The sequence below is a fragment of the Stigmatopora argus genome, chromosome 6 (assembly GCF_051989625.1).
Source record: "Stigmatopora argus isolate UIUO_Sarg chromosome 6, RoL_Sarg_1.0, whole genome shotgun sequence".
Lineage (NCBI taxonomy): Eukaryota > Metazoa > Chordata > Actinopteri > Syngnathiformes > Syngnathidae > Stigmatopora > Stigmatopora argus.
This window is the reverse complement of record NC_135392.1, coordinates 4,499,173-4,523,819: the sequence shown is the minus strand read 5'-3', so window position 1 is coordinate 4,523,819 and position 24,647 is coordinate 4,499,173. Positions and strand designations below refer to the sequence as shown.

Below are 24,647 nucleotides of genomic sequence, written 5' to 3'. Positions count from 1 at the left end.
CGTACATTGTTTCAATCATATTAACATACAGCAATTTATTATTATTTTCCTTAAAGATTGCAGACTAGAGTGCTAAATATGACTCCCAATCATGTTAAAAATCAATCAATTAAAATAGTGTTTCCCAACTACGAGTAATTAATGACAAGACATCATAAATTGTAATATTCCGATAGAAAATTCTTGATATTACGAGATTGCAATAGAACTACTATGACATTAAAATCAAAATATGATGAACATTAAAACACAGATTGTATTATTGCAATTAAAATTGAAATATTATGAGATTAAAGTCATTTTGTGTTTATTTTTCAGTTTTTGGTGACATTAGGTCGGTTTGAAAAATTAGATTTTCGAATAATTTGGAGGTTTATTTGATCCCTGTTGATAAAACTTTGATAATAATGACTTTATCTTATCAATATAGGCCACATAGTTTGAAATTAGAACCTTTTCATTTGGTGGTGTGCCATTTTGTCCACTGCAAAAAGTGTGCCTCAGCTCCAAAAAAATTTCAATCAAAATGGATAGGATATTTATCAGTTTCTGTGGCAAAAAACGACTTCAACATGCAAAATATGAGCAAACCTGAAGCTATGTCTGATCATTTACTTATCCGAACCCGTCCCGCTTCAGACATCTGGACGACAGCCGAGCCAAATACTTCCAAAAACGCTCCTGTCTACTTTATGTAATGCACTCTATCATCTCTAAAATTATTAAATGGTCTGTTGATTTTCTCAATATGGCTGTTTTAGCATGTGGAGAGATCTTTATTCCTTATATTTTTATGTAGGATATATATTTATATAATTATTTATCTCTATATATTACTATATATATGCTGTCTTGACATTTTCCCACTGTCCCCTCCAAGTTTTATCAATGTCGATAGAAAAATAAGTTTTTTGTTCGTTATTATTTTTATGAACTCGCATGAAGACAGTGAATCACTGTTTTCTACTCTTGCATTCACACTAATCAACCCGTTAGAAAACCCACAGAGGGACAAGCAGGAAAAGCGGAAAGTGACACTTGGCTGCTGAGTTAGCTTTAGATTTTTTTTGTTTACATGGCAAAAGGTGGGAGTCGCAGTAATTAGCCTGATGTGTTAAAAATAGACGTTAACCAGGAATGGAGTCCTTCTTTTACCAGTAGGGAGTTAAAAAAAAAAGAATAAATCCAGCTCTGACCTTGATGATTTGACCTACAGCTTTTATCTTCAGTATTTTGAATTTGATGGGGTTTTTTTTAAATCAAATTAAGGACTTATAAGTCTAAAACTTTAGATCTACTCTCAAAATCTCCATGTTTTTTGACCTGTCCTGACTGGTGCAAGACATTTTTAAAGGCTGTATTAGGTCAATTATAGGGAACTGGTAGGCTAATGCTAACTCTGTAATTTTACAATGTGTGTAGGCTAACATTTGTTCTATATAAGATGAAGAATAATAACATATGCTCAAACAATGTTGGAAGTTTGGTTTGTATCTTACCTTCATGAGGCAATGCTTCTTCTTCTTCTACTACGAAATTCTCACAGCTCACTAGCGCCCCTCAGGTGGAATCCTGGTATTACAGTACAGTTTTACCAGTCTCATACTGTATTAACATTTATTAGCTTAAAAAAAAATATGACACGGTTTTATCTAATAAAATGCATTCTAAAATGGATTGGCAATTTTCAAAATTACATTTAATTATATTAATTCGAATGCTCTGTGACAATGGTTACATTTTTATTGGAAACTATTTTCAAAAAAAAGCAAAAATGTGTCACTGTTGAACGTCAATTATTCCACCATAACTAGAGTGACTAAATTTCACTTTGGTATATCACCCCACCTTGTGGTAGAACAAAAAAAATTTTGATATATTATTTTTACATGTCTATTGGACATTATTTATAATCCAGTCAGTGAAGTTGGCAGATTTTACAAAGAATACATTTGAACAATAATATATAAAAATAAGATACAATATAGTTATATTTTTATATTGTGATATTGTCTTTTTTTACATGAACTGTAAATTAGCAGTGTACTACTGTTGGGTTTCAGATGAATTATATTGTTCAAGAAATCCCTACAAACACTTTTGTTCAATTTCGTGTATCTTTGAAATAAAAATAGATGAATATATCATTAGGGTCCCCAAATATAAACATGTCTGAATTATTAACAAACAAAAAAGTGCATTTAGTAAAGTTAATCAAATTGAAAGCTATGAGAATGTGAAAATAATATCTTAGAGTTGATATTATAATACTATAGGCTTGTTGACACTTTTTTTCCACCATACAGACGATTGTGACAAACTCACCCCAACAAGTCCAAACTCCGCCCACAACCACGAGGCCATGTGACCCAGAGGCTGGGGTGTGTGATGCTCGTTTGCTTCCAGGTTCCAGGAGGCCAAGGCTCTAGCGGAGGTCGCGGCCAATCTGGGGGCACCATGGAAGTCCATCAGAAATTGGCGGAAAAGTTCACCATCCTCAACGAACGCGGGAACGGCGTGCTCATACGCATCAACTACATCAAGAAGGTACTGCCAAAAGACATGAAATGAGGAACTTGAGTCACATTTAAAAAAAAAAAACATGTAAAATGTCATTTATGCATTTTTTACAGACAGTACAGATAACATTTAGGGACATAAATTCAAGTAGAAAATTATTTTGTAAGTATAACATGTGGGTGGGTGACCAAAATGAGAATTTTGTTGACTTTTTAAAGCTCCCGTTTGACAGTTGTCGTCTTGAACATACTTCCCGTCTTACTCCGCTCCATTTGATCAAAGAGGAAGTGTAACCAGGAAGTGGTCCCGAGCTGTCAGTTTCAGTTAGTCTGAAACTGTCAGAAAAAATTCAAAAACAACCAAGTCGTGAAATCAGACCATCTATTTTCTTTTAGCATTGAGCGTACACTCAGCCTAAAATAATTAAACAATTGACTTCCTCCTTCTTGTCTCAAATATCATTTTTACCGTTCAGTCACGATCTATGAACTAAATAATCATATTAACGTCCAGTAAAATATTTTGCAGATCTGCGCAGATCCAAAGCTGCGACCGCGCATCCTTTCAGACAAAAACATGGAGCCTGCCATTAAATATATCAGCAAGAAATTTCCCACCATTGATTTTCGTGGGACCGTTGTAAGTATTCTGGTATTTTCTTTTGTGATTGGGGCATATTTGGCTGATTAAAAATGATCTGGTCCTAGCAAAGTCTGACCTGCATCCAGAGACAAAAGTCCGAAGTGATGGAAGCCACGACGAGCTACTACGACTCCTTTCTCGATGTGATAGAGTTCAGGGTAATTGTACACTAAAAAGCACTCAAATGACATACGCAGAGGGAACATCCAATTTTCAACTGGAGATTAAATTTACATATAGAATGGTTTATTTTCAAACTTAGTTTAGTGAGGTACACTTTGTGACACTGCCGTATGCTTTTTGTGTGATGGAGGTCGCTGTAATTATGATCACTAATTATGAGGACCACTCAGTCATGGTGATGATTTCATGCAATTTCTTTTAGAGTGATAAAATCATTTCCAGGGCGGCTGTTATGCGACAACAGAGTGTGTGTGTGTTATTTTGTTAGAATCCTTGTTTCGTTTTAATTACCGTATTTTCTGCAGTAAAAGATACACCGGAGTATAAGGCGCACCCCCGAAAAAGTTGTTTCATATATAAGGCGCACTGGATTATAAGACACCTTAGTAGTTAGTAGGAGTAGGAGCAGGAGTAGTAGGGGATTGTGTTGCAGTAGTAGTAATAGTAGTAGCAGCAGCAGTAGTAGTAGCAGCAACAGTAGCAGCAGCAATACTAGTAGTAATAGTAGCAGTAGTAGTAATGGTAATAGTAGTAGTAATGGTAATAGTAGTAGTAATGGTAATAGTAGTAGTAATAATAGAAGTAGTAGTGGCAGAAATAGTAGTAGTAGTAGTAGTAATAGTTGTAGTAGTAGCAGAAATAGTAGTAGCAGCAGTGGCAGTAGTAGTGGCAGCAGTGGCAGTAGTAGTAGTAACATTAGTAGTAGTAGTGGCAGTAGTAGTAGTAGCATTAGTAGTAGTAGTGGCAGTAGAATTAGTAGCAGTAGTAGTAGTGGCAGTAGTAGTAGTGGCAGTAGTAGTAGTGGCAGTAGTAGTAGTGGCAGTAGTAGTAGAAGTAGTAGTAGCAGCAGTAGTAGTAGCAGCAGTAGTAGTAGCAGCAGTAGTGGTTGTAGTAGTAGTAGCAATAGTAGTTTTAGTAGTAGTAGCAGTAGTGGTTTTAGTAGTAGTAGTAGCAGTAGTAGTAGTAGCAGTAGTGGTTTTAGTACAGTAGTAGTAGCAGTAGCAGTAGTGGTTTTAGTACTAGTAGTAGTAGCAGTAGTGGTTTTAGTACAGTAGTAGTAGCAGTAGCAGTAGTGGTTTTAGTACTAGTAGTAGTAGCAGTAGTGGTTTTAGTACAGTAGTAGTAGCAGTAGCAGTAGCAGTAGTGGGTTGTGTTATACATCCACTAGATAGAGCTGTGCTAATGGAATTTCATACAATAACCAATATTGATCCATATATAAGGCATACTGCCGGCTTTTCAGAATAAAAGTGTTTTAGTGGCATCTTGTATTACGTAAAATATGATATCTTTTTGTTGGCTACAGGACCATGTCTATGAGTTATTGAACATCATAGACGCCAATCAGTGCTTCTTCAATATAGTAAGTACGGATCTTTTTCGGAGTCGTATTACAACTCACCGGGGGAGGAAAACGCTGAGCGGAAATGTCCCATTCCAGGCCATAAACTTCGATTTCACCAAGAACTACTTGGACTTGATCATCACATACACTTCGGTTATTGTCACACTGGCACGCTTTGATGAGAAAAAGGCTCTGGTGGGAATGTTCAACTGTGCCCATGAGATGTCCAAAGGATGTAGGTGAGAGAAAAATCCGATGCGGCACCCTACACAATGTCTTTTTTTTGTTCACACTCCCCATCTTGACCTGCAGTGACCCCTCCTACCCACGGCTCAGCCAAATGTTTATGGAGTACGAGCATCCCTGGAGGAAGCTAGCCGAGGAGTTCGGCCCGCATACCAAGGTTCTATTCAACATGCCAACATTAAAATGTAAGAAATATTCCTTCTCAACGAGAGCTGGCGTGTCGCTTTAGTCTGTGACGGCCGCTTTGCTGTCCCTGAGGATCATCTACCCACGGAGGAATTTGTCGGTGGAAAAATGGCAGAGCGCCCAGCTCCTCAGTTTGCTCAACGCTTCCGGGACCATGTTGGACCCGGCCTGCTGTGATACCGTACGTCCTTGACCTAATTAATGGATCAATAATTATGATTAAGTATGGAGTCAAACTAAGCAAATAGTAACTGAGATTTTTTTTTTGCAATATCGGCCAATTAGCTGGTAATGTTACTCAATGTTTTACATTTTGATGTGTTTTAGAACAACAAACTGTGCTAAAAAAGGGCCACAAATATGTTGTGAATTAATTTGATCGGCAATTAGTTGTCAATTAATTATTGCATAAGCCTTTGTGTGGAGGTTAATGCAGGCTAGGTAATAAATAATTGAATTGAAAGCTTTAATTGTCATTATACAAGTATAATGAGATTTATAGTTTTGCCACAAAGTGCACAATAACAACAACAAACAGACAGATAAATAAATCAAAAAATGATAACAATAAGTAGTATTTTGTCAAGATGATGGTTGAATTGGGACAGTTTCAATGTTGTTGTATTAAATCACATTGTGAAAACCAAAAATAATAACAGTAATCATAATAAAAAGGAATTTTGATAGTGTATACCAGGGGTGTCAGACTCGAGTTGGTTCGCGGGCTGCGTTAACGTCAACTCGATTTCACGTGGGCCGGATTATTTTAGATATAATATTTAGATTTTTTTAATAAATAGATTAAAAGAACTGGATTAAAAGCCATGAATATTCCGTTTTTTATAGATCTAAAACAATGTTTATTTTAGCTTTTTTATATATATTTTGAGATTTTGCAAAATGATTTTTTTAACTAAAAACAGAAAAAAATTGATTAAAAAATGACAATTATTGATTTAAAAGGGGGGAAATCAGGAAATTTAATATACATCTATACTCTTCATTTTAATTTGATCCTAAAACAGAAAGTCAGCACTCATGATTTACTTTCCCGGGCCACACAAAATGATGCGGCGGGCCAGATTTGGCCCCCGGGCCGCCACTTTGACACGTGGTGTATACCTTAATTTAAGTGTGCACGTTTATGTTAGTTGACTATTTCTAGCATTACATGCTTTTCTAAATGTCAATTTTTCATATGAAAACAATGTCTGACAACTATAAATTTCTTCTAATATGGCCTTATATGGTGTTAACTTATTTATTGTGCATTTATACGCGGGAAAAAACATGTTTAGGTGGGCTAGGGATATCTCGCTTGGGGCCCCTAGAGACGCTAGCAATGCTAATGCTAATGAGAATGCAACCGTTTAGTTATGAAAAAATGAATCTTGCTTAGGAAACGAATTGTCGATGACAGCAAATGATAGTTTTGCTCCTGTCGACCATTAATCATCGCAAAGCGTGCCCAAATCGTGTAGGCATGTCTTGTCCTTTACACCTCATTAAATCTTGTTTTCGCCGTTTTTGTCGGGTGCAACAACCAGCGGGCGGCTTTTTATCTGAAGATCCAATACGACAGACAACAAGTCGCTTTGTCTACTGAAGACAAGTGCCTGCCAAACATGCAATTTGGGCCAAATGATTGTAATCCATCACAGTTTGGCAGTTAAGAATCCCAATGTTGCTCCACTCTTCGCAGATGGCGTGTGAATATCTGTCTTTAGAAGTCATGGAGCGTTGGATCATCGGTAAGTGTTGAACTCTCGCTTAAAAATGACGAGCGTCTTGTTATATTGCGGTGAACACTATTTCGATTGGTTGTGTTTTCCTCGTAGTCGGCTTCCTTTTATGCCACAGCAGCCTGAATAGCAACCCGTCCTCGCAAGACTTGTGGAAAATGGCTCTGCGGGGCGGCCTGTACATCGGCCTCACCAGGGACGAGCTACTCGGCGTACACAAAGTCACCGAGGAGCTCTTTGACGGCATCAAAGGGTAGGGAAGATCCCCCTCGGCGGTGCGCCGAGCGAGCGCTAGTTGCGCGAACGTCTGCGTTCGTGACGGTGAATTAGACTAAAGTGAGTTTTAATATGCACGACTGCTTCAAACGGGAAGGCCTATTTATATTCTGCTCGCACGCAAAAAGTAGATACAGTGGTACCTCGAGATACGTTCCAGGACTGAGCTCGTATGTCGATTTTCTCGTAACTCAAACGAACGTTTGACATAGAAATGAACTAAAAACTAATTAATTTGTTCCAACCCTCTGAAAAAACACCACAAACAGGATATTGGATTGGATTTTTTTTGTTTTGTTCTAATTCGCCGTCTATTAACAAAGTAACAAATAACTAGTGGTTTAATAGTACTAAAATGTTTTTAATGGTACTAAAATTATATATATATATATAGAGAGAGAGAGACTTTTTGCACGGCAACACGCTCGTAACATAACAAACAAATTTAAATGAACTTGGATTACGATGCAGACACTCAAAAATAAGTTTAATTTAGCCTTACACTAAACTTAATTCTAATTTTGTTATAAATTTTGATACTTTTCTTCTCCTGGGTTGGCTCTATTTGCCCCGCCTCCATCCTGACTTTCAGATGCAACCTACCGAGGGTTGTTTACTTTTGTATTCCCTTCAAAATATTCCCAAAATGAAGCACACAGTTGTCCTCACAATAGGATAACACACGACCACTTGCCAACGAAAAGTAGTATATAAGCCATTCGCACTGACTAACGGGAAAAAATGCAAATTTTTGACAGCACAATCTATAGGTGAATGCAGTTTTTCTTGGTATCGCAACTATAGTATTATTTTCCAAAGCAGACCTACTTACAATGTTGTTACTACGTACACACAACTGACCTATTATTTTGGTTAAAAAGGCTTAAGTAGACACTGCAGTTATGAATGTTGGACACTTGTTGGTGCTACTTCTGTATAGGCATCGTGGGTTGGTATTCCACTTGGATGTGGTGTAATTGTGAGCGCCCTATGACTGACTAGCGACCAGTCGAGTGATGAATGGAAAATGTAATGAACTAAAACGAATGAATGAGTTATGACTGTTACTTTTACATTCTATTGAATTACAATATTTAATTTGATTTAATATACATCACTGTTTCCCAAGAAAACAGGTATTTGAAATTGGCCTGAATATAAGACAACCCCGATTTTAAGATGGCCAACACTTTTTCAGCCTTATTTCAATGCAAAAAAACATCGTCTTGTATTCGGATCAATACAATAGTTAGTCCAATAGTCCCAAAAAATCAACACGATGGGTAATACCTGAAATGGGTTTTGGATTCCGCACAGAAAAAATATGTTAAAGCTCCTGTCCAACCAAAAATGCCTTTTCCCCGCCGTTTAAAGTTTCAAATGATTCCATCTACATCAGATACGGCAAGCGAGTGACTGACATCAAGGAGTGCCGTGATCACGCCCTAGCCAACAGGTAAGACGCTAAAATTTCTTGGACTGGTAGAAAAAAAATGGGGATGTTTTACAGTAGGAGAGTTTTCTTGACAGCGGGACGCTACATCGTGAGAGAAGAAACTACCTTCGCGGAGCTTTAAAGGAGTTGGTGACAGTCCTGGAGGATGAACCGGGACTGCTGGGACCAAAGGTAGGATTCATTTGGGTCAAAGACACTTTTGCCACAGAAAAAACTGTGATTTTTGTCCCCCAAGGCTCTGTTTGTCTTCATGGCTTTGTCCTTCTGCCGCGATGAGGTCCAGTGGCTCGTACGGCACTCTGAGAACATGCCGAAGACAAAAAACCCAGAGGACTACAACGACAAGTGGGGCGCTCCAAACCTCGCTAAATTCCGCCAAACTGGATTTGTGGAGATGCGTTTAAATTAAAAGAACGTGTTGCCTTTTCAGTCAGATGGCAGAATTGCTTTACCACATGGAGAAACTAAAAATACTGATAAGGAAGCACCAACACGTGGTACAGCGTTACCACATCCAGTACCTGGCTCAGTTTGATGCCTTGGTTCTCAACGACACGATTCAGGTACGTAAACTTAGACGTTTGTTTTCAATGCTTCGTCTTCAACCGCGATTGTCCTCTACAGAACATGCAGGTGTGTCCAGAGGAGGAATCGGTTCTGCTGAGCTCTTTTGTTTCAACCCTTTCTGCACTCTCGGTCAAACAAGGTAACGACAGTCCTTGGCGGTCCTAGCCTAGCTTAGCACTCACCACCCTCAAGACATTGAACCACCAAAATAGCACACACATTAGCTCACACAAATGGTTTAAAAATACATAGGTATGGCTTCGTTTTTAATGCCAAAGTACATCTGTAACATCTGTAATGGGAAGGTCAATGTCAACTTCTACAAAATGGCCACCATGACTGATGAAAGCGCTAGGTGTGGCTCTGGAGTCAAAGGTCGCCGACTCCCGGCATAACCCGCAAAGTCGATGGCCTCCAAATGGGCCGCCGGCTTTATGTTTGATTTGTTTGCAGTGGAAAACAAAGAGGAGTTTGATTTTCGGGGTGTTCGATTGGATTGGCTGAGATTGCAGGTATGAACATAGAAGTCTTTACTGTAACGTATATTCATATATATATATATTCATATATATATATATATATATATATATATATTCATATATATATATATATATATATATATATATATATATGTGTGTGTATATATATATATACACACACACACACACACACAACTTAGGCTTTTTTCATTTGAATTTCAAAATTACACTCGTTCAACTCATTGGCTATCATTGACAACTCTGGACGTTTCGCGCCAAAAATGGCGCTGAAACCAACATTAAATGCAGTTTTAGTGAACTGGACATCCGCCATTGTTAATGGCAGACAAAGAGTTAATAGTATAAACTTTCAATATATAATGGAAAAAACAACAACAACAACAACTATACAGTGCTGTTTCAGACCGTACCCAGAATGTATTTGCGTTCTCCTTCATTTTAATTGTATTAGCATCATATTTATATATATTTTAAATATAAAAAACATTATTTTTTAAAAATTGATAATAATAATAATGAGCAATTGGATAGCAAATGTTAAATTGGGAGGCTGGACTCACAGTTCTGTGATGGAGGGTTGAATCCCTGGTGGGTTCCGAGTTTCCTGTGTGGAGTTTGAATATTCTCCCCTTGCCTGCGCGGGATTTCTCCGGGTACTCCAGGTTTCTCCCACATCTGAAAAACACACACGGTGGACTAGTTGATCACTCTAAATTCCCTCTAGTGTGAATGGTTGAGAATAAGCAGTAGGGGGAAATGAATGAATGATTACCAGAAATAGCCATTTAAAAAGGGGGCGTTAACCTTCATATTTTTGACCTGCTTCCTACTTTTGATGGCAAATTGCTTTTCTCCAACTTTGTCAAAAGGCCTACACCAGCGTCAACAAAGCCCCTCTGCCAATAAGCGACTACCCAGACTTAGCCAAGGTGATGAACTTGATTCAATTCCACACCAAGATGGTGGACGCCACGGAAGAACTCCTTCACGAGACGTCGGACGTGTCTATTCTCTGGTCGGTTTGCTTTTCTACCGTTTCCATTATTTGCTCTGCTCCTCTCAAAATGGTGTGTCGATCCCTCTGCTAGCTTCAACCCACGCGTATTTGAGAAGATGTTCTGCCAAAGCGGCGATGAGATGACGATGAAGAGATACCTCATGGCCTTCCCTCATGTCTGCTCCCATTTCCACAAATGTGGGCACCCACTCTGCCCCGAAGAGGTCAGTATTGTTTAACGTGGATCAGTTTTTGGACTGGTCTTGACTTCTTTGGGAGTCCAGGAGGAGGCGGTAGAGAAGAGGAGTCTCCACTTGTGCGTGACCTTCCTGGAGCACATCGCCAAGCAGAGCGCCGCAATCGTGTTGGAGTTATGTGCCGAGCAATGCAAACTCGATGAGCAGGTTGAATGCGCCACATTTAGCGACCATTTTAAAAGAAGGAACTAATCGTGTCCATTCTTTCTCTAGTTGCTGCCCAAACATAGCGCCGAAGCCATCAGCGCCGCTCGCTACAGGAAGCAAAAGAAAGCCGTGATCAAGAAAGGGGAAGTCCACAAGGAAAAACCTGGAGCTGAAAGCCTGAGAAGGGACCGCACCATTTTCACCAAGTCAGATTTGCCCCCATTTTACTTCAAAAATCTCAACCCAGGCTGCCATTGAATGATAACAATGTGATCAATTTCATTCATTTTCCGTACCGCTTATCCTCGCGGGGGTTGCTGGGGCCAATCCCGGCTAACTACATACAGACAACGGGTGTGAGAAACCCTGAATCTGTGGCCAGCCAATCGCACCATTAATAATAAGATTGGAGTGATCTGGGGTCCTGGGTGTAAAATCCGGTTCTCTCCGGGCCTGCTTGGGTTTCCTCCGGGTACTCCGGTTTCCTCCCACGTTCCAAAAACATGCATGGTAGGCTGATTGGACACTTTAAATTGCCCCTAGGTATGGTGTGAGTGTGCATGGTTGTCCACCGATTCTGGTCCGGAGACCGCTGGGATTGGCTCCAGCATCACCTGCGACCCTAATGAGGATAAAGCGGTTCAGAAAATGCAATGAGATGAGATTGGATTGAATTGTTTTGCCTGTGTTTTGCATAGATGACATACATGTAAGAGAGAATCTTGAAACATGGATAGTGGTTGTTGTGAGCCAATTGAATTGATTCAAATGCTTTTATTGTCATGATATGAGATAGAATGAGAGCGATGAAATGAGAGGTCACTGAAGTGAGAATCAATGCAGCGGCGACAGTATTTTCAAAACAAAATAACGGATAAAGGAAATGGATTTACGTTTTGGGGGATTTCGTAACTTGGATCTTTTTCGGATCTCGAGTCACTCATTTGCATAGAAAAAAAATTGTAACCTGAACATTTCGTACCTAGAGACATTCGTAAGTAGAAGTACGACTGTTATTGTTTTTAACATGTTTTTCTATTGGCATTCCCAGCATGGACAAGATGCATCTGACGTTGAGCGAGATATGCACCTCCTACGACCTGTGCAGCGAGATGGTCGTCTCCCGGCACGTCATCGTTCCCATCGAGTTTCTCTCTTCTCACCTGGAGAAACGCCTCTCCGAGTATGGCCGCCGGCGGAAACGGGAAATGGGAGTGGGGGGTCTACTTACCAGTGAATTAACTTACTAGCGGCATTTTAACGCTATCTGACACCATCTAGCGTTGCAATGGGTATAATGTCTAGACCCCGAATTACTTTTCCAGGCTTATTTCAATGCAAAAAAAAACACCGTCTTATATTCGGGCCAAAATGGCAAGTCATCATTTGTAGGCCAAAGCACTAGATTAGTGATCTGGACATCTTATGTTTGTTTTATGCTGCCCTCTCACTCAACCACGCCCCCTAGAGGCCGGGTGCTGCCCCTGAGTTAATGTCTCCTGGGTGAATTTGAATAGGATTTTTATGTAGTCCACTTCAAGGTTCTCCACGCAGTCAATCACTCGGATGCATTAAGTCAAGTGGCATGTGTGCTCTGCCTTATTTCAACATAAATGTATTTAGATTACAGTTTGGCACTTATGTTTTTTCATACACTAAACTCTACTTAATCCCCCTCCCTTCAGCTGATGATTATCTAGCACATAACCCTAAAATGAATACCCTCCAGTAAAAAGTCCTGATTTTTTATATTCCCTTTTTCTTCCAGGATCATCGTGAGAATGGCCCAATGTGGCCAGGAGATAACCCGGCCCACCGAGGTGCTGGCGTCGTTGGCCGCGTACGGCGCCAGCCTGCAGACGCTCCCCAATTACGTCAACGTGGACGTCTCGCGGCTCTTCAAGAACGTCCTGCTGCAGCAGATGCAGCCTGTGGACTCCAGAGGGGAGCCCACACTCACAAATCTTTACACCAAGTGGTCCGTACGTCCACGCGCCCTTTCAATCCACCTTCCTACATCTTCACGTCTCTTAACTGACCCATGCAGGTACCTGGAGTATCTTCTCCGCCTGGCCAGCAACTCGCTGGTGCTGCACAGTCCGGCCATGCGGTGTTTCGTCAATCAAACATCCGAAAACGACTCCCCCTTCCAAGCAGAGGAGTTCTCCGATATATCAGGTTGGCCTTCACGATTTCAACCAATCACCACGTAGACCAGAGGGTGTCAATAGTGCGGGCCCACTTGGTTGTTCTGCCTGACGGCCATTTTGGTGCTAATTCATTCTACACGAACACAATGACACACAATTGAAAATAATCCCAAAGTACAACTCACTACCTTCATTTTCCATCTACTATCTGAAACGGGATAAAATTAGATCATTCATATGATTTTTTTTACACTTTTAACATTTTGACCTCATTCTGGGAAAACTCCATCTTTTCCCGACCTCAAGCATGAAATGTAGGCATACTATACATACGGATTATGCAATAAAAAATAACATTTCCACATCATATATCAAGACTTGAACACTTCTCCCGCCCACTTTTATCTGATCGAAACTCAACAAATCAACATGCACAAAATGTCGGAATAGAAAATAATGAGATGAATCCCAATTTATTGGGTACCATATTTTGCTGTTTAATATACCCCCCCATTTAATATACCCGGGTATATTAAATGGCGCCCAAACGGGAAGGCACGATCCACTACGCACTCTTTATGCCGTGACGGCGTGCATCAACGTTTTACAGACTAAAACTACTTACTGCTGAATAAAGTCTGACTTGGAATTTTAATGAACTTAAGTATATTATAATTATGCCCCCATGAACACCATACAAATCTTGCCAAAAAAGCGGAGTTGCCGTTTAATATACCCGTGTATATTAAACGGCAGGGGTATATTAAAAGGCGCACAAACGGGAGGCTCAAAAAAGCAAAAATCATTTCATACACCCGGGTATATTAAACAGCAATATACGGTAATACTAAAATTCTATTTGACCAAATGTTGTTTATTCACCCACTAACTCCACAATGTAAACTTGACTTGAGCTTCTACCACCCACGAAACTATTAGAGAACCCCTCTAAACTGGATTGGAGGACCTCTCCATTAACCCACATCACACACACATACACACCCACATTACACACATAGAGCAGACCCCTCATTATGTGTATATTTGAGTCCGCCATGTTACGTGCCCACCCGGAGTGATTCATAGCCGAGCGCTCAGTCCACCAACTGCCTCCTCCAAATGTTAATAAATACACGGGAACGGACTTTTCTAAATAAATCTCGAAGGCTCGCTCGTGATGTCACGATGTTGTTAACAGAACTGCGAGCGTTGGCTCAACTGCTGGGTTCGTACGGCCTCAAGTTCTTGAGCGAGAACCTCATGTGGCACGTCACGTCGCAAGTCGGTGAACTCAAGGTACGGCAGATCAATCACACTCACACCAATGTACAAATCTTAACCCTTGATTTATTTATGATCCCGTCCCCTTTTCTTTAAATATCTTGATCGCCTTCATGTAGGACGGGCGACTCAAAACTGCAGCCCAAATGCGGCAAGGTTTTGACATCCACTTGTAGTATTAGTGTTTCCCGCGTATGGTATTTTCTGGACTATAAGTCTACTTATAAACTACTGATGACATATACTCAAGTGCCACTTATGTCTTTTTTTTTTCACTCTGACTGCCAACAACTTGCTATGTTGTGATTTTTGGACAATACTTATCAACTCTTAATATGTTACATGAACAGATCTTTTTTTTTTTACCGTTGTTCCCAATTAAAACTAAAAAATGAAATTCTTTGGTTAGTCAAACTTTTTTTTAAGTATAGAACTTAAATTTAATGAAGGATGTATTTTGTAAAAAATAAATAAATAAACGTCATTTATGAACAATAGTAAACGATAATTTTAAGGAAGGATGCATTTTGTAAAAATAAATAAATACATGTAATTTAGGAACAATAGTAAACGATAATTTTAATGAAGGATGCATTTTGTAAAAATAAATAAATAAACTTTATTTAGGAACAATAGTAAACGATAATTTTAATGAATGATGCATTTTGTAAAAATAAACATCATTTAGGAACAATAGTAAACGATAATTTTAAGGAAGGATGCATTTTGTAAAAATAAATAAATAAAATTTAGGAACAATAGTAAACGATAATTTTAATGAAGGATGCATTTTGTAAAAATAAATATATAAATGTAATTTATGAACAATAGTAAACGATAATTTTAATGAAGGATGCATTTTGTAAAAATAAATAAATAAACGTAATTAATGAACAATAGTAAACGATATTTTTAAAAAAATCTAAAAAAAAACATAAAAAAAAAAAAAAATTGAAAATAAAAAAGAAAAATCCAGACTTAAATTCAAATAATTGCAGTCTTTATGTATTTGATCTGGAAAGTGAATTTCTTGATTTTTATTTTGCCTTAAAAATTATTCCATTGTACCTTTATTGCCATCAATGCATATTTTCAATGAGAATTTTGCTCTTTTACGAACAACTACAACGCAATTTGTGACTTGGACAGAGTTAAACGAATGAAAGCTTTTCATTGGTTGGCGAGTTGACTAATGAGACTTTAATCAGAAATTAGTGGTGGAAAACATGGACGTGCTGGTGCAGATGAGGAATAACTTTGATAAGGCCGAAGAAATGGCATATCTCAAGAAAAGGCTGACGGGTGAGAGATTTGGGGGTGCAAAAAATTTGGGGAGAAGTAGGCTCATAAGCACGTTGGCTAAATATGTGTTCCGATATTTCCAGGAGGAGAGAATTTGCTGAAGAGGATGACCATCATCGGTGTGATCCTATCCTTCAGAAACATGGTGCAGGACTGTCTCAATGAGGTAAAAATGGCAGAACAAAACGTGGGTTTGAAGCAGCATGAGTCAATGGGACTACAAAATAATGGTGGAAAACTTATTTTTATATCATTCACGAATGGTTCGTACTCTTTGATGGACTGCAATTATTGATGCTATGACAAAAGGTTTATTTTTTATTTTTTAGATGAAATGTTTTGATATGTATTCATAGGAATTATACTTGGGAAACACATTTGTACTTTTAATATTTATTTAGATCAAGCACAGAGGCTATTACTATTACAGAATAAAGTGAAAATAGTTTTCATCTTAATTTGTAATATTGCTGGATTAATTACATTTCAGATTGTTAATATTATGGGCGTAAAAAACACAGAAGACATTGTAGACCTAGGTAAAAAAAAATGGAGCCTGAGACTGAGGTTAAATGTGCAGAATCACTCTTTCAAGATGAGCTGCCATGGCTTTTTAGAAAACGGAAGTCTTTTAGTTGCAGCTTATAGTGCAGAAATACGGTCCAAAATGTGAACTTTTGAATCCAACAATCATTTTGTTTGACTGCCAATACACAGGTGCTCCAAATGCATTGTCCCTTCCTGATGGGGCCAATCCAGTGCCTGAAGGACTGCGTCTCCCCCGACACAGACATCAAGGTAGAAACACGTCCAGTCACATTCATTAACTCATGAAAACCATGTCAACCTCGGCCAACTACTCCCCATAGAAATGATTGCAATTCATCTTATTGATTAAAAATGTACAAATGCAACACGACACATATTTACTCACATAGGGCGCACTTAAGTCTCAAATTTTCTCCAAAGTGGACTCGGTGGCCAATCAGTATGCATTAAATTCAAGATGGTATAGATGTCGCTGTATGACGCTGATAGCTTGACTGTCTGGGTACATTGCTTGCTGACGCGCTATATTTATAGAGTGAAAAGGGCGCATATCATGCTTAAAGCATCACAACATTAGCAGTCGACGATGATATTTTGGTCAGTTGGTATTCCAAAAAAGTTGTTATACGGCATATAGCACGTGTCAAAGTGGCGGCCCGGGGGCCAAATCTGGCCCGCCGCATCATTTTGTGCGGCCCGAGAAAGTAAATCATGAGTGCCGACTTTCTGTTTTAAGATCAAATTAAAATGAAGAGTATAGAAGTATATTAAAGTTCCTGATTTTCCCCTTTTTAAAATCAATCATTGCAATTTTTTCCTCCATTTTTTTCTTTTGTGTTTTTAGTTCAAAAAGCATTTTGTAAAATCTAAAAATAAATATACAAATATTTTCCGTTTTCCACTTTAAAAAAATATTTAGTTTCCATTTGAAATAAAAAACATGATTACAAGACATTTTCCAATACTATGAAAAAAAGCTCAAATAAACATTGCTTTAGATCTATAAAAACGGACTATTTAGGGCACGTGTCGAAGTGGCGGCCCGAGGGCCAAATCTGGCCCGCCGCATCATTTTGTGTGGCCCGGGAAAGTAAATCATGAGTGCCGACTTTCTGTTTTAGGATCAAATTAAAATGAAGAGTATATATGTATATTAAATTTCCTGATTTTCCCCCTTTTAAATCAATAATTGTAATTTTTTAATCCATTTTTTCTGTGTTTTTAGTTCAAAAATCATTTTGTAAAATCTAAAAATATATATAAAAAAGCTAAAATAAACATTGTTTTAGATCTATAAAAAAACTGAATATTCAGGGCTTTTAATCCAGTTCTTTTAATCCATTTATTTAAAAAAATCTAAATATTATATCTAAAATGGCCCGGCCCACGTGAAATCAAGTTGACGTTAAAGCGGCCCGCGAACCAAACCGAGTCTGACACCCTTGGCCTACACGATTTGAAATGATAAAAAAACGTATAAAAAAGGGGAAAACCGTATAAGTTGACGGGTAGGAAACAATCTCAAGTGGAGTAGACAAACGACGCAGACCCACAACGCGTGCCCGCCGCTACCGAGCAAATGAAATTCTTTATCTCCCTGCGGAGCCGTCTACGGCGAAGGCGACCCGCCGAGGCCCCCCTTTTGCTTACGTGCGGCCCCCGAGCGAGGCACGACAGCCGCGCCACAGCTCAGACCAGGATAACCCCAAAGACGTCAGCAAGCCCCCCTGCGTGCCCACCCTGCAGCCGTGGGAGAGACCACACCAGTGGAAACAACACCCTGGCAGCGTTGATATTTTAGCCTGAAATGAGCTTAAAGCAGCTTTTTGCTGGGAAAGTTAACAGATACGCAGTTTAGAAAATGAATGACTGACGAAAGACACTTGCAGGTGACACTGAGCGTCTTTGAGTTGGCGTCGGCTGCGGGAATGACTTGCGACGTGGACCCGGCCCTGGTCTCCGCCGTCAGAAGCATGCAGACAGGTGAGCGTCCGTCGCAGCTCTCCTTCACTCACCCCCACACCCTAACCCTACCCCTAACCGTCCGCCAACAGACAACATGTCCATAGATGAGGAGTACAAGCTGTCGTGTTTACTGCTGGTCTTCACGGCCGTGTCCCTGCCCGCCTTGGCCCTGGACCCCAACTCCTGCTACTCCCGAGAATACGGAGGTGGGCGTGCCTTTATTACCTTCAATGGCGGCAGTTTGACAAGATGGAGCGCTCACACGGCCCTCAACCTGACATTCGTCGGCTAACGTGAATAGGAATGCATTTTATAGGTTTGCCGACAATATTTTAATTTGGCCAGGAATCAAATTGCTTTTGCGGAAGACGGAAAATCACGTCTTTTGGCTACTTTCAAATGTAAAAAAATTAGTGAGAGTGAAAATTTTCTTTAAAAAAAATCACCTAAAAATTAAAACCTAGGAGTTACACTCTGGCGTTTGAGTAGTTAGCGCATCAGCCTCACTGTTCTGGGCTCCTGGGTTCGAATCCAGGTTGGTCCACTTGAGTGGAGTTTGTATGTTCTCCCCCGGGCCTATGTGGGTTATCTTCGGGTGCTCCGGTTTCCTCCCACATCTCAAAAAGTAGGTGGATTGGACACTCTAAATTGCCCCTAGGTCAGGGGTCTCAAACTTGCGGCCCGCGGGCCAACTGCGGCCCTCGGGACGATAATTTGCGGCCCCCGTCTTAATATGAAAGATTAATGTTCGTGCGGCCCGCAAAATTGATATGAATGACACTTGTGTTCGGAGCAATGTTCCCTCTAAGCTGCGCGCGTGCGCAATTGCGCACTACTCTCGTCTTCTCTGCGCAGTAGCAATCATATGGCGCGCAGTAAAAAAAAATCGATTTTTAAATTTTTTTAATTTTTATTATTATTTTTTTTTTACCCCTTTCCCCATGATGGCGCCGTTTAAGTGGCAGCCAGTGGCAGTAGCTCTGTCCACTCATGTTTTTCGTGTTTTACAGCATGTTTCGATCGATTTATTTTTTATTAATCTTTAAGTTAATTTATTTAATTCATTATTTTTTGTTAAAAAATAAAGATATTTGATAACGTTGGAATGTTTTATCAGTGCTTTTCTTGTGGAAATCCTGATGCGGCCCAGTCTCACCCAGACTCGGCCTCTAGCGGCCCCCAGGTAAATTGAGTTCGAGACCCCTGCCCTAGGTGAAGGGTGTCAGACTCGTGTTGGTTCGCAGGCCGCTTTAACGTCAACTTGACTTCAAGTGGGCCGGACCATTTTAGATATAATATTTAGATTTTTTTAAATAAATGGATTAAAAGAACTGGATTAAAAGCCCTGAATATTCAGTTTTTTATAGATCTAAAACCATGTTTATTTGAGCTTTTTTTTTAAAATATATTTTTAGATTTTACAAAATGACTTTTGAACTAAAAACACAGAAAAAATGATTTAAAAATTACAATGATTGATTTAAAAGAGGGAAAATCAGGAAATTTAATATACATCTATACTCTTCATTTTAATTTGATCCTAAAACAGAAAGTCAGCACTCATGATTTACTTTCCCGGGCCACACAAAATGATGGGGCGGGCCAGATTTGGGCCCCGGACCACCACTTTGACACATGTGCCCTAGGTGCAAGCGTGAGATTGAATGGTTGTCTGTCTCCTCGGAGTCAGCTGGGATAGGCTCCAGCACCCCTTTAGAGTGGTTCAGAAAATGAATGAATGCATGAATAGTTAGACGACCACCAACTTAAATCATTCAAATGCATAACTGCTAGTAAAAATGATTTATAATACCTGGTGTTAAGACTAATCTAGAACATGAACCAAAACCAACCTAAACAAAACTAAATCCACAACTTTATACAAAAAAAATGCATTCAACTGGGTCGAAAATGACCAGATTTGATGGGTTCCAAATATTGTTGCGTGAGTAAACAAGTCACCCCACCCTGAGAACAGCATGCGTGTCATACTTTCCACTCTCAAGTATGTCTGTTCCTAACGAGAAACATGTTTTGGCCCCCAAGACTTTTTGTTTGCTGACGTGCGTCGGTCGATAGTCGCCGCGGCTATTTGCTGCGGAGCCCAAGTCATAGCCGCTATCTCAGCTCAGTTATTTACTTTGCCTCCACTTTCCATTTGCCAGCTCCCAAAAAAAACACGGGAGCCGGGAGGAAACGCGGGCGACGTGCTTTCATTTTGAACTTTACGGCTCATTAACGGAATTGTGCTAATCGGCGGGCCGCTAAATACATCCACTTTTGACTTCCGTTCGCTATATGGCGCACACGCACACTTGGGGGGGGGGAAAGGAAAGGGTCACAGATGTTGGGGGAAAAAATGGAACACAGTAATACAGCCCTGCCCCTACTTATGTATTCCTCTACTTACAAATGCCCCGACTTACAAATGCCCCGACTTACAAATGCCCCGACTTACAAATGCCCCGACTTACAAATGCCCCGACTTACGTATACCTCTACTTACAAATGCCCCTACTTACAAATGCCCCGACTTACATATGCCCCAACTTACAAATGCCCCAACTTACAAATGCCCCAACTTACAAATGCCCCAACTTACAAATGCCCCTACTTACAAATGCCCCTACTTACAAATGCCCCTACTTACAAATGCCCCTACTTACAAATGCCCCTACTTACAAATGCCCCTACTTACAAATGCCCCTACTTACAAATGCCCCTACTTACAAATGCCCCTACTTACAAATACTTACAAATGCCTCTAACTGTATTACTGTATTATTAAAAAAGTTTTTAAGGGTCATTACAGAAAGTAAAACTTGTTTTATATACTCGGAGTGAAATATTACACTTAAAAAAATACTTCCTCTCTGACGGAAGTCTTAATTATAATTGTGTTTCCAGCACGACTTGATTGGCTGGCAATTTCCCCTGACCTAAACCCCAATCTGTGGGTATAAATTCACAAATGCGCCATCAATGCTTGCAAAAATCATTTTGGATTTAGTAACGTGAAGCTTTGTCTGAAATATTTCAGTTTGTATTTTCACAAAACTACAGATTTTTTAATTTATTTTTTTCTCTTTCCATCAGGGCACAAGAACAACATCCACTGTTTAGCGCTAGCCATCAACCACGTAGCTGCCGCCATGTTTACGGTGCAGAACAAGAACATAGAGCAGCACCTCAAAGAGTTTCTTCTGGTCAGTTTCCACAAAACCACTCTGTTTTTTTGCGAAACTTTTGGGACCAATCACAAATTATCAGAATGGAAAATCTGTTAAGTAGAAACTGGCTTCAATGAGGTCAGCAGACCAAAATGCTTATGAGTAGACTTTACAAATGACTCCCACTCTCGGCTTTAGATTCAGTTCCTGATCGCTCCTAACATTTTTTCTCCCCTAAACACACACAGTTGGCGTCTTCTGCTCTACTTCAGATGGGACAAAACATGGAGAAAATTGAGACCAAAAACCGGGAGTCCATCTACTTGCTCCTGCACATGGTGAGCCCCTAAAAAAATTACATCCATCCTGATCTTAGAAGAACCACGGTCCTATTTTTGCGGGGGAAAATTGGACAAATATTGGTCAAATCGTAAATTATGATACAATTTCGTATTATTTAGATCACCAGTGTCAAAGTGGCGGCCCGGGGGGCAAATCTGGCCCACCGCATCATTTTGTGCGGCCCGGGAAAGTAAATCATGAGTGCCGACTTTCTGTTTTAGGATCAAATTCAAATGAAGAGTATAGATGTATATTACATTTCCTGATTGTCCCTCTTTTAAATCAATAATTGTCATTTTTTAATCCATTTTTTCAGTTTTTAGTTCAAAAGTAATTTTGTAAAATCTAAAAATATATAAAAAAGCTCAAATAAACATTGTTTTACATCTATTAAAAACTGAATATTCAGGGCTTTTAATCCAGTTCTTTTAATCCAAGGGTGTCTGACTCGTGTTGGATCGCGGGCCACTTTAACGTCAATTTAATTTCACGTGGGCTGGACCATTTTAGATATAATATTTAGATTTTTTTTTTTTATAAATGGATTAAAAGCCCTGAATATTCAGTTTTTTATAGATCTAAAACAATGTATATTTTAGCTTTTTTTATAAATATATTTAGATTTTACAATGATTTTTGAACAAAAAAACTAAGAAAAAATGGATTAAAAAATGACAATTATTGATTTAAAAGGGGGAAAATCAGGAAATTTAATATACATCTATACTCTTCATTTTAATTTGATATTAAAACAGAAAGTCGGCACTCATCATTTACTTTCCCGGGCCACACAAATTGATGCGGCGGGCCAGATTTGGCCCTCAGGCCGCCACTTTAACACATGTTTTAATCAATTTATAAAAATAAATCTATATATTATATCTAAAATGGTCCGGCCCACGTGAAATCAAGTTGACGTTAAAGCCGAGTATGACACCCTTGATTTAGATAGTGGAGGAGTCGGCCTTCCTCAGCCAAGACATGCTGGAGAGATGTTTCCCGTACGTTCTGCTCCGAAACGCCTACAGAGAAGTCTACAAGTCTGTCGCCGTCACCCTCGGGTGAAGACGTGCCATGCTAGATTTCATGATAAATTTCATAAACGATACTAGGTTAAATCCTTTGGGAAAGCAGGTGTAGTCTTTTTGCTGCCACGGCACTTTTCAAACTGCAAATTCCTTTGGTGCCATGTGTGTATTATTCTTGCAAAGTTTCCATGAATAAAGATCTTAATGATATTTAGTTTGTTTTTCTTCTCTGGGCTCCGAGTCAACACGTGTTCCTCATCTGGTTGCAGCCATCCGAACGTTTGCCTCATCAACTCTATTTCACCCAAATAAAATGAGGGTAAGCTTCAATAAACCAGGGGTGAGAAAATAGGATTCATAAATGACAATACGTAGAATTTAATGGGGTATGTTTGAACAAAATTGGAAAGACAGTGCGTCTTAAATGTGGCAAAATGTTTGTTTAGTCGAATTTAATGCAATTTTTTTAAAGGGTACCACAAAAAAAAATTGAGAAAAAAGTGGGGAGTGGTTTAATTAGGGTGCTAAAATAAGACTAGTACCACAAACAGAACATAATAATTAACTTTCTAAGTACCACCAGATGACGAATATTGAAATACAGTAGCACAGTTGATCCCTAATCATTAAAAACAATTTCATAGGGTTTTATCCTTATACGATGCCGTATTTCCCGGACTATAATACGCAAGAAAGAATTTTTTTCCCCAAAAATTGCCACTGAGCCCATCAAGTGCTCAAGACATTTTCATCATTCAAACCCATAAATATTTTTTAAATAAATTAATATGAGTAAATTAAATACATTACAGCAAAATCAAGAAGGAAAAATCGAATTAATTTTTTTAAAAACTGAAAACAAAAACTGGTTGATCCAATCCAAATAAACCGCCCAAAAATTCCAACTTGAATGCATTTAACCCCAAAAATTAAATATAAAAAACGTCCTTCTTTTGCATCCGACTTTATTAAAACGTGTTACGACTGAGAAGAAACGCTCACCATCTGCCAACCCCCCCAGGAAAACAAAATGACCCCTTGTATTTTGCAAAACTTCTCCCACGTGATCAGACGACATGCCACACTGCAACTAAAAACAAACTTCCTTTACGTATCCTTCTATTCTGGAGACCGCCTCCATTGGATGAGACCATCTACTCCAATGGGTCCCAGTCCCGAGACACTTGCCCCCATTAATGGTGGTGGAATATAAAGACTCTCTACTGATTGTGTTGGTGACACCTGAGGGCCACAGGGACACACCTTGCACCAACACACAAACACACACAGTGTTCATACACAGAGGAGAAGCCATGAAGTAGGCGTGAGCGTAAACATAGCTCACTGACATCGACCTGGTCAACATATACACACATGCTGGATTTACAGCAAGACACTGGGGCTCATGTTCATTTTGGGGGGCTCGCTTAGACACAAACACACATGCGTGACGAGATGGCGCACCCCCGCAAGACAAATCGGCATCTGAATCTTGCGACGTGGAGGACCACTCGAAGACGGTAATGCTGATTTTTTTTTCCCCTCTCTCGTCGTCTTTGACTCGATGGGGTTTGAGTTGGGAGGGGCTGGCAACCCTCTCCGTTGTCAGGGATTGGTCGAGAGAGTTGAAAAGAAACGTTGCGAGAACCATTGAGTCGACTATTTGGGTCATTCGAGTATGAAGGCTGCTTAAAGAGAATTAATAGGCACACAAGGATGATGTGGTAGGCAGAATATTACAAGATTTAAGTCGAAATGGTACCTGAATAAAGTTGTAACAGTTCTAGATTTAAATC

The 24,647-nt window shown here is 39.4% G+C and overlaps 1 protein-coding gene across 1 annotated transcript; it reads left to right on the top strand.

Annotated features, from left to right (window-relative positions):
- Positions 1–2,364: 2,364 nt before the first annotated feature.
- Positions 2,365–23,061, top strand: nckap1l (NCK associated protein 1 like). The gene is made up of 31 exons (XM_077603114.1): positions 2,365–2,547; positions 3,049–3,159; positions 3,228–3,320; positions 4,652–4,708; positions 4,787–4,929; positions 5,003–5,093; positions 5,166–5,303; positions 6,825–6,873; positions 6,961–7,117; positions 8,540–8,596; positions 8,671–8,767; positions 8,832–8,941; positions 9,027–9,159; positions 9,221–9,302; positions 9,617–9,675; positions 10,533–10,678; positions 10,752–10,884; positions 10,945–11,064; positions 11,131–11,270; positions 12,116–12,247; positions 12,833–13,042; positions 13,112–13,242; positions 14,413–14,510; positions 15,704–15,797; positions 15,881–15,963; positions 16,515–16,595; positions 18,236–18,329; positions 18,401–18,517; positions 21,408–21,517; positions 21,730–21,819; positions 22,772–23,061. The coding sequence occupies exons 1-31, from the start codon at positions 2,389–2,391 to the stop codon at positions 22,886–22,888; spliced, it is 3,432 nt and encodes a 1,143-aa protein (XP_077459240.1). The 5' UTR covers positions 2,365–2,388; the 3' UTR covers positions 22,889–23,061.
- Positions 23,062–24,647: the final 1,586 nt, after the last annotated feature.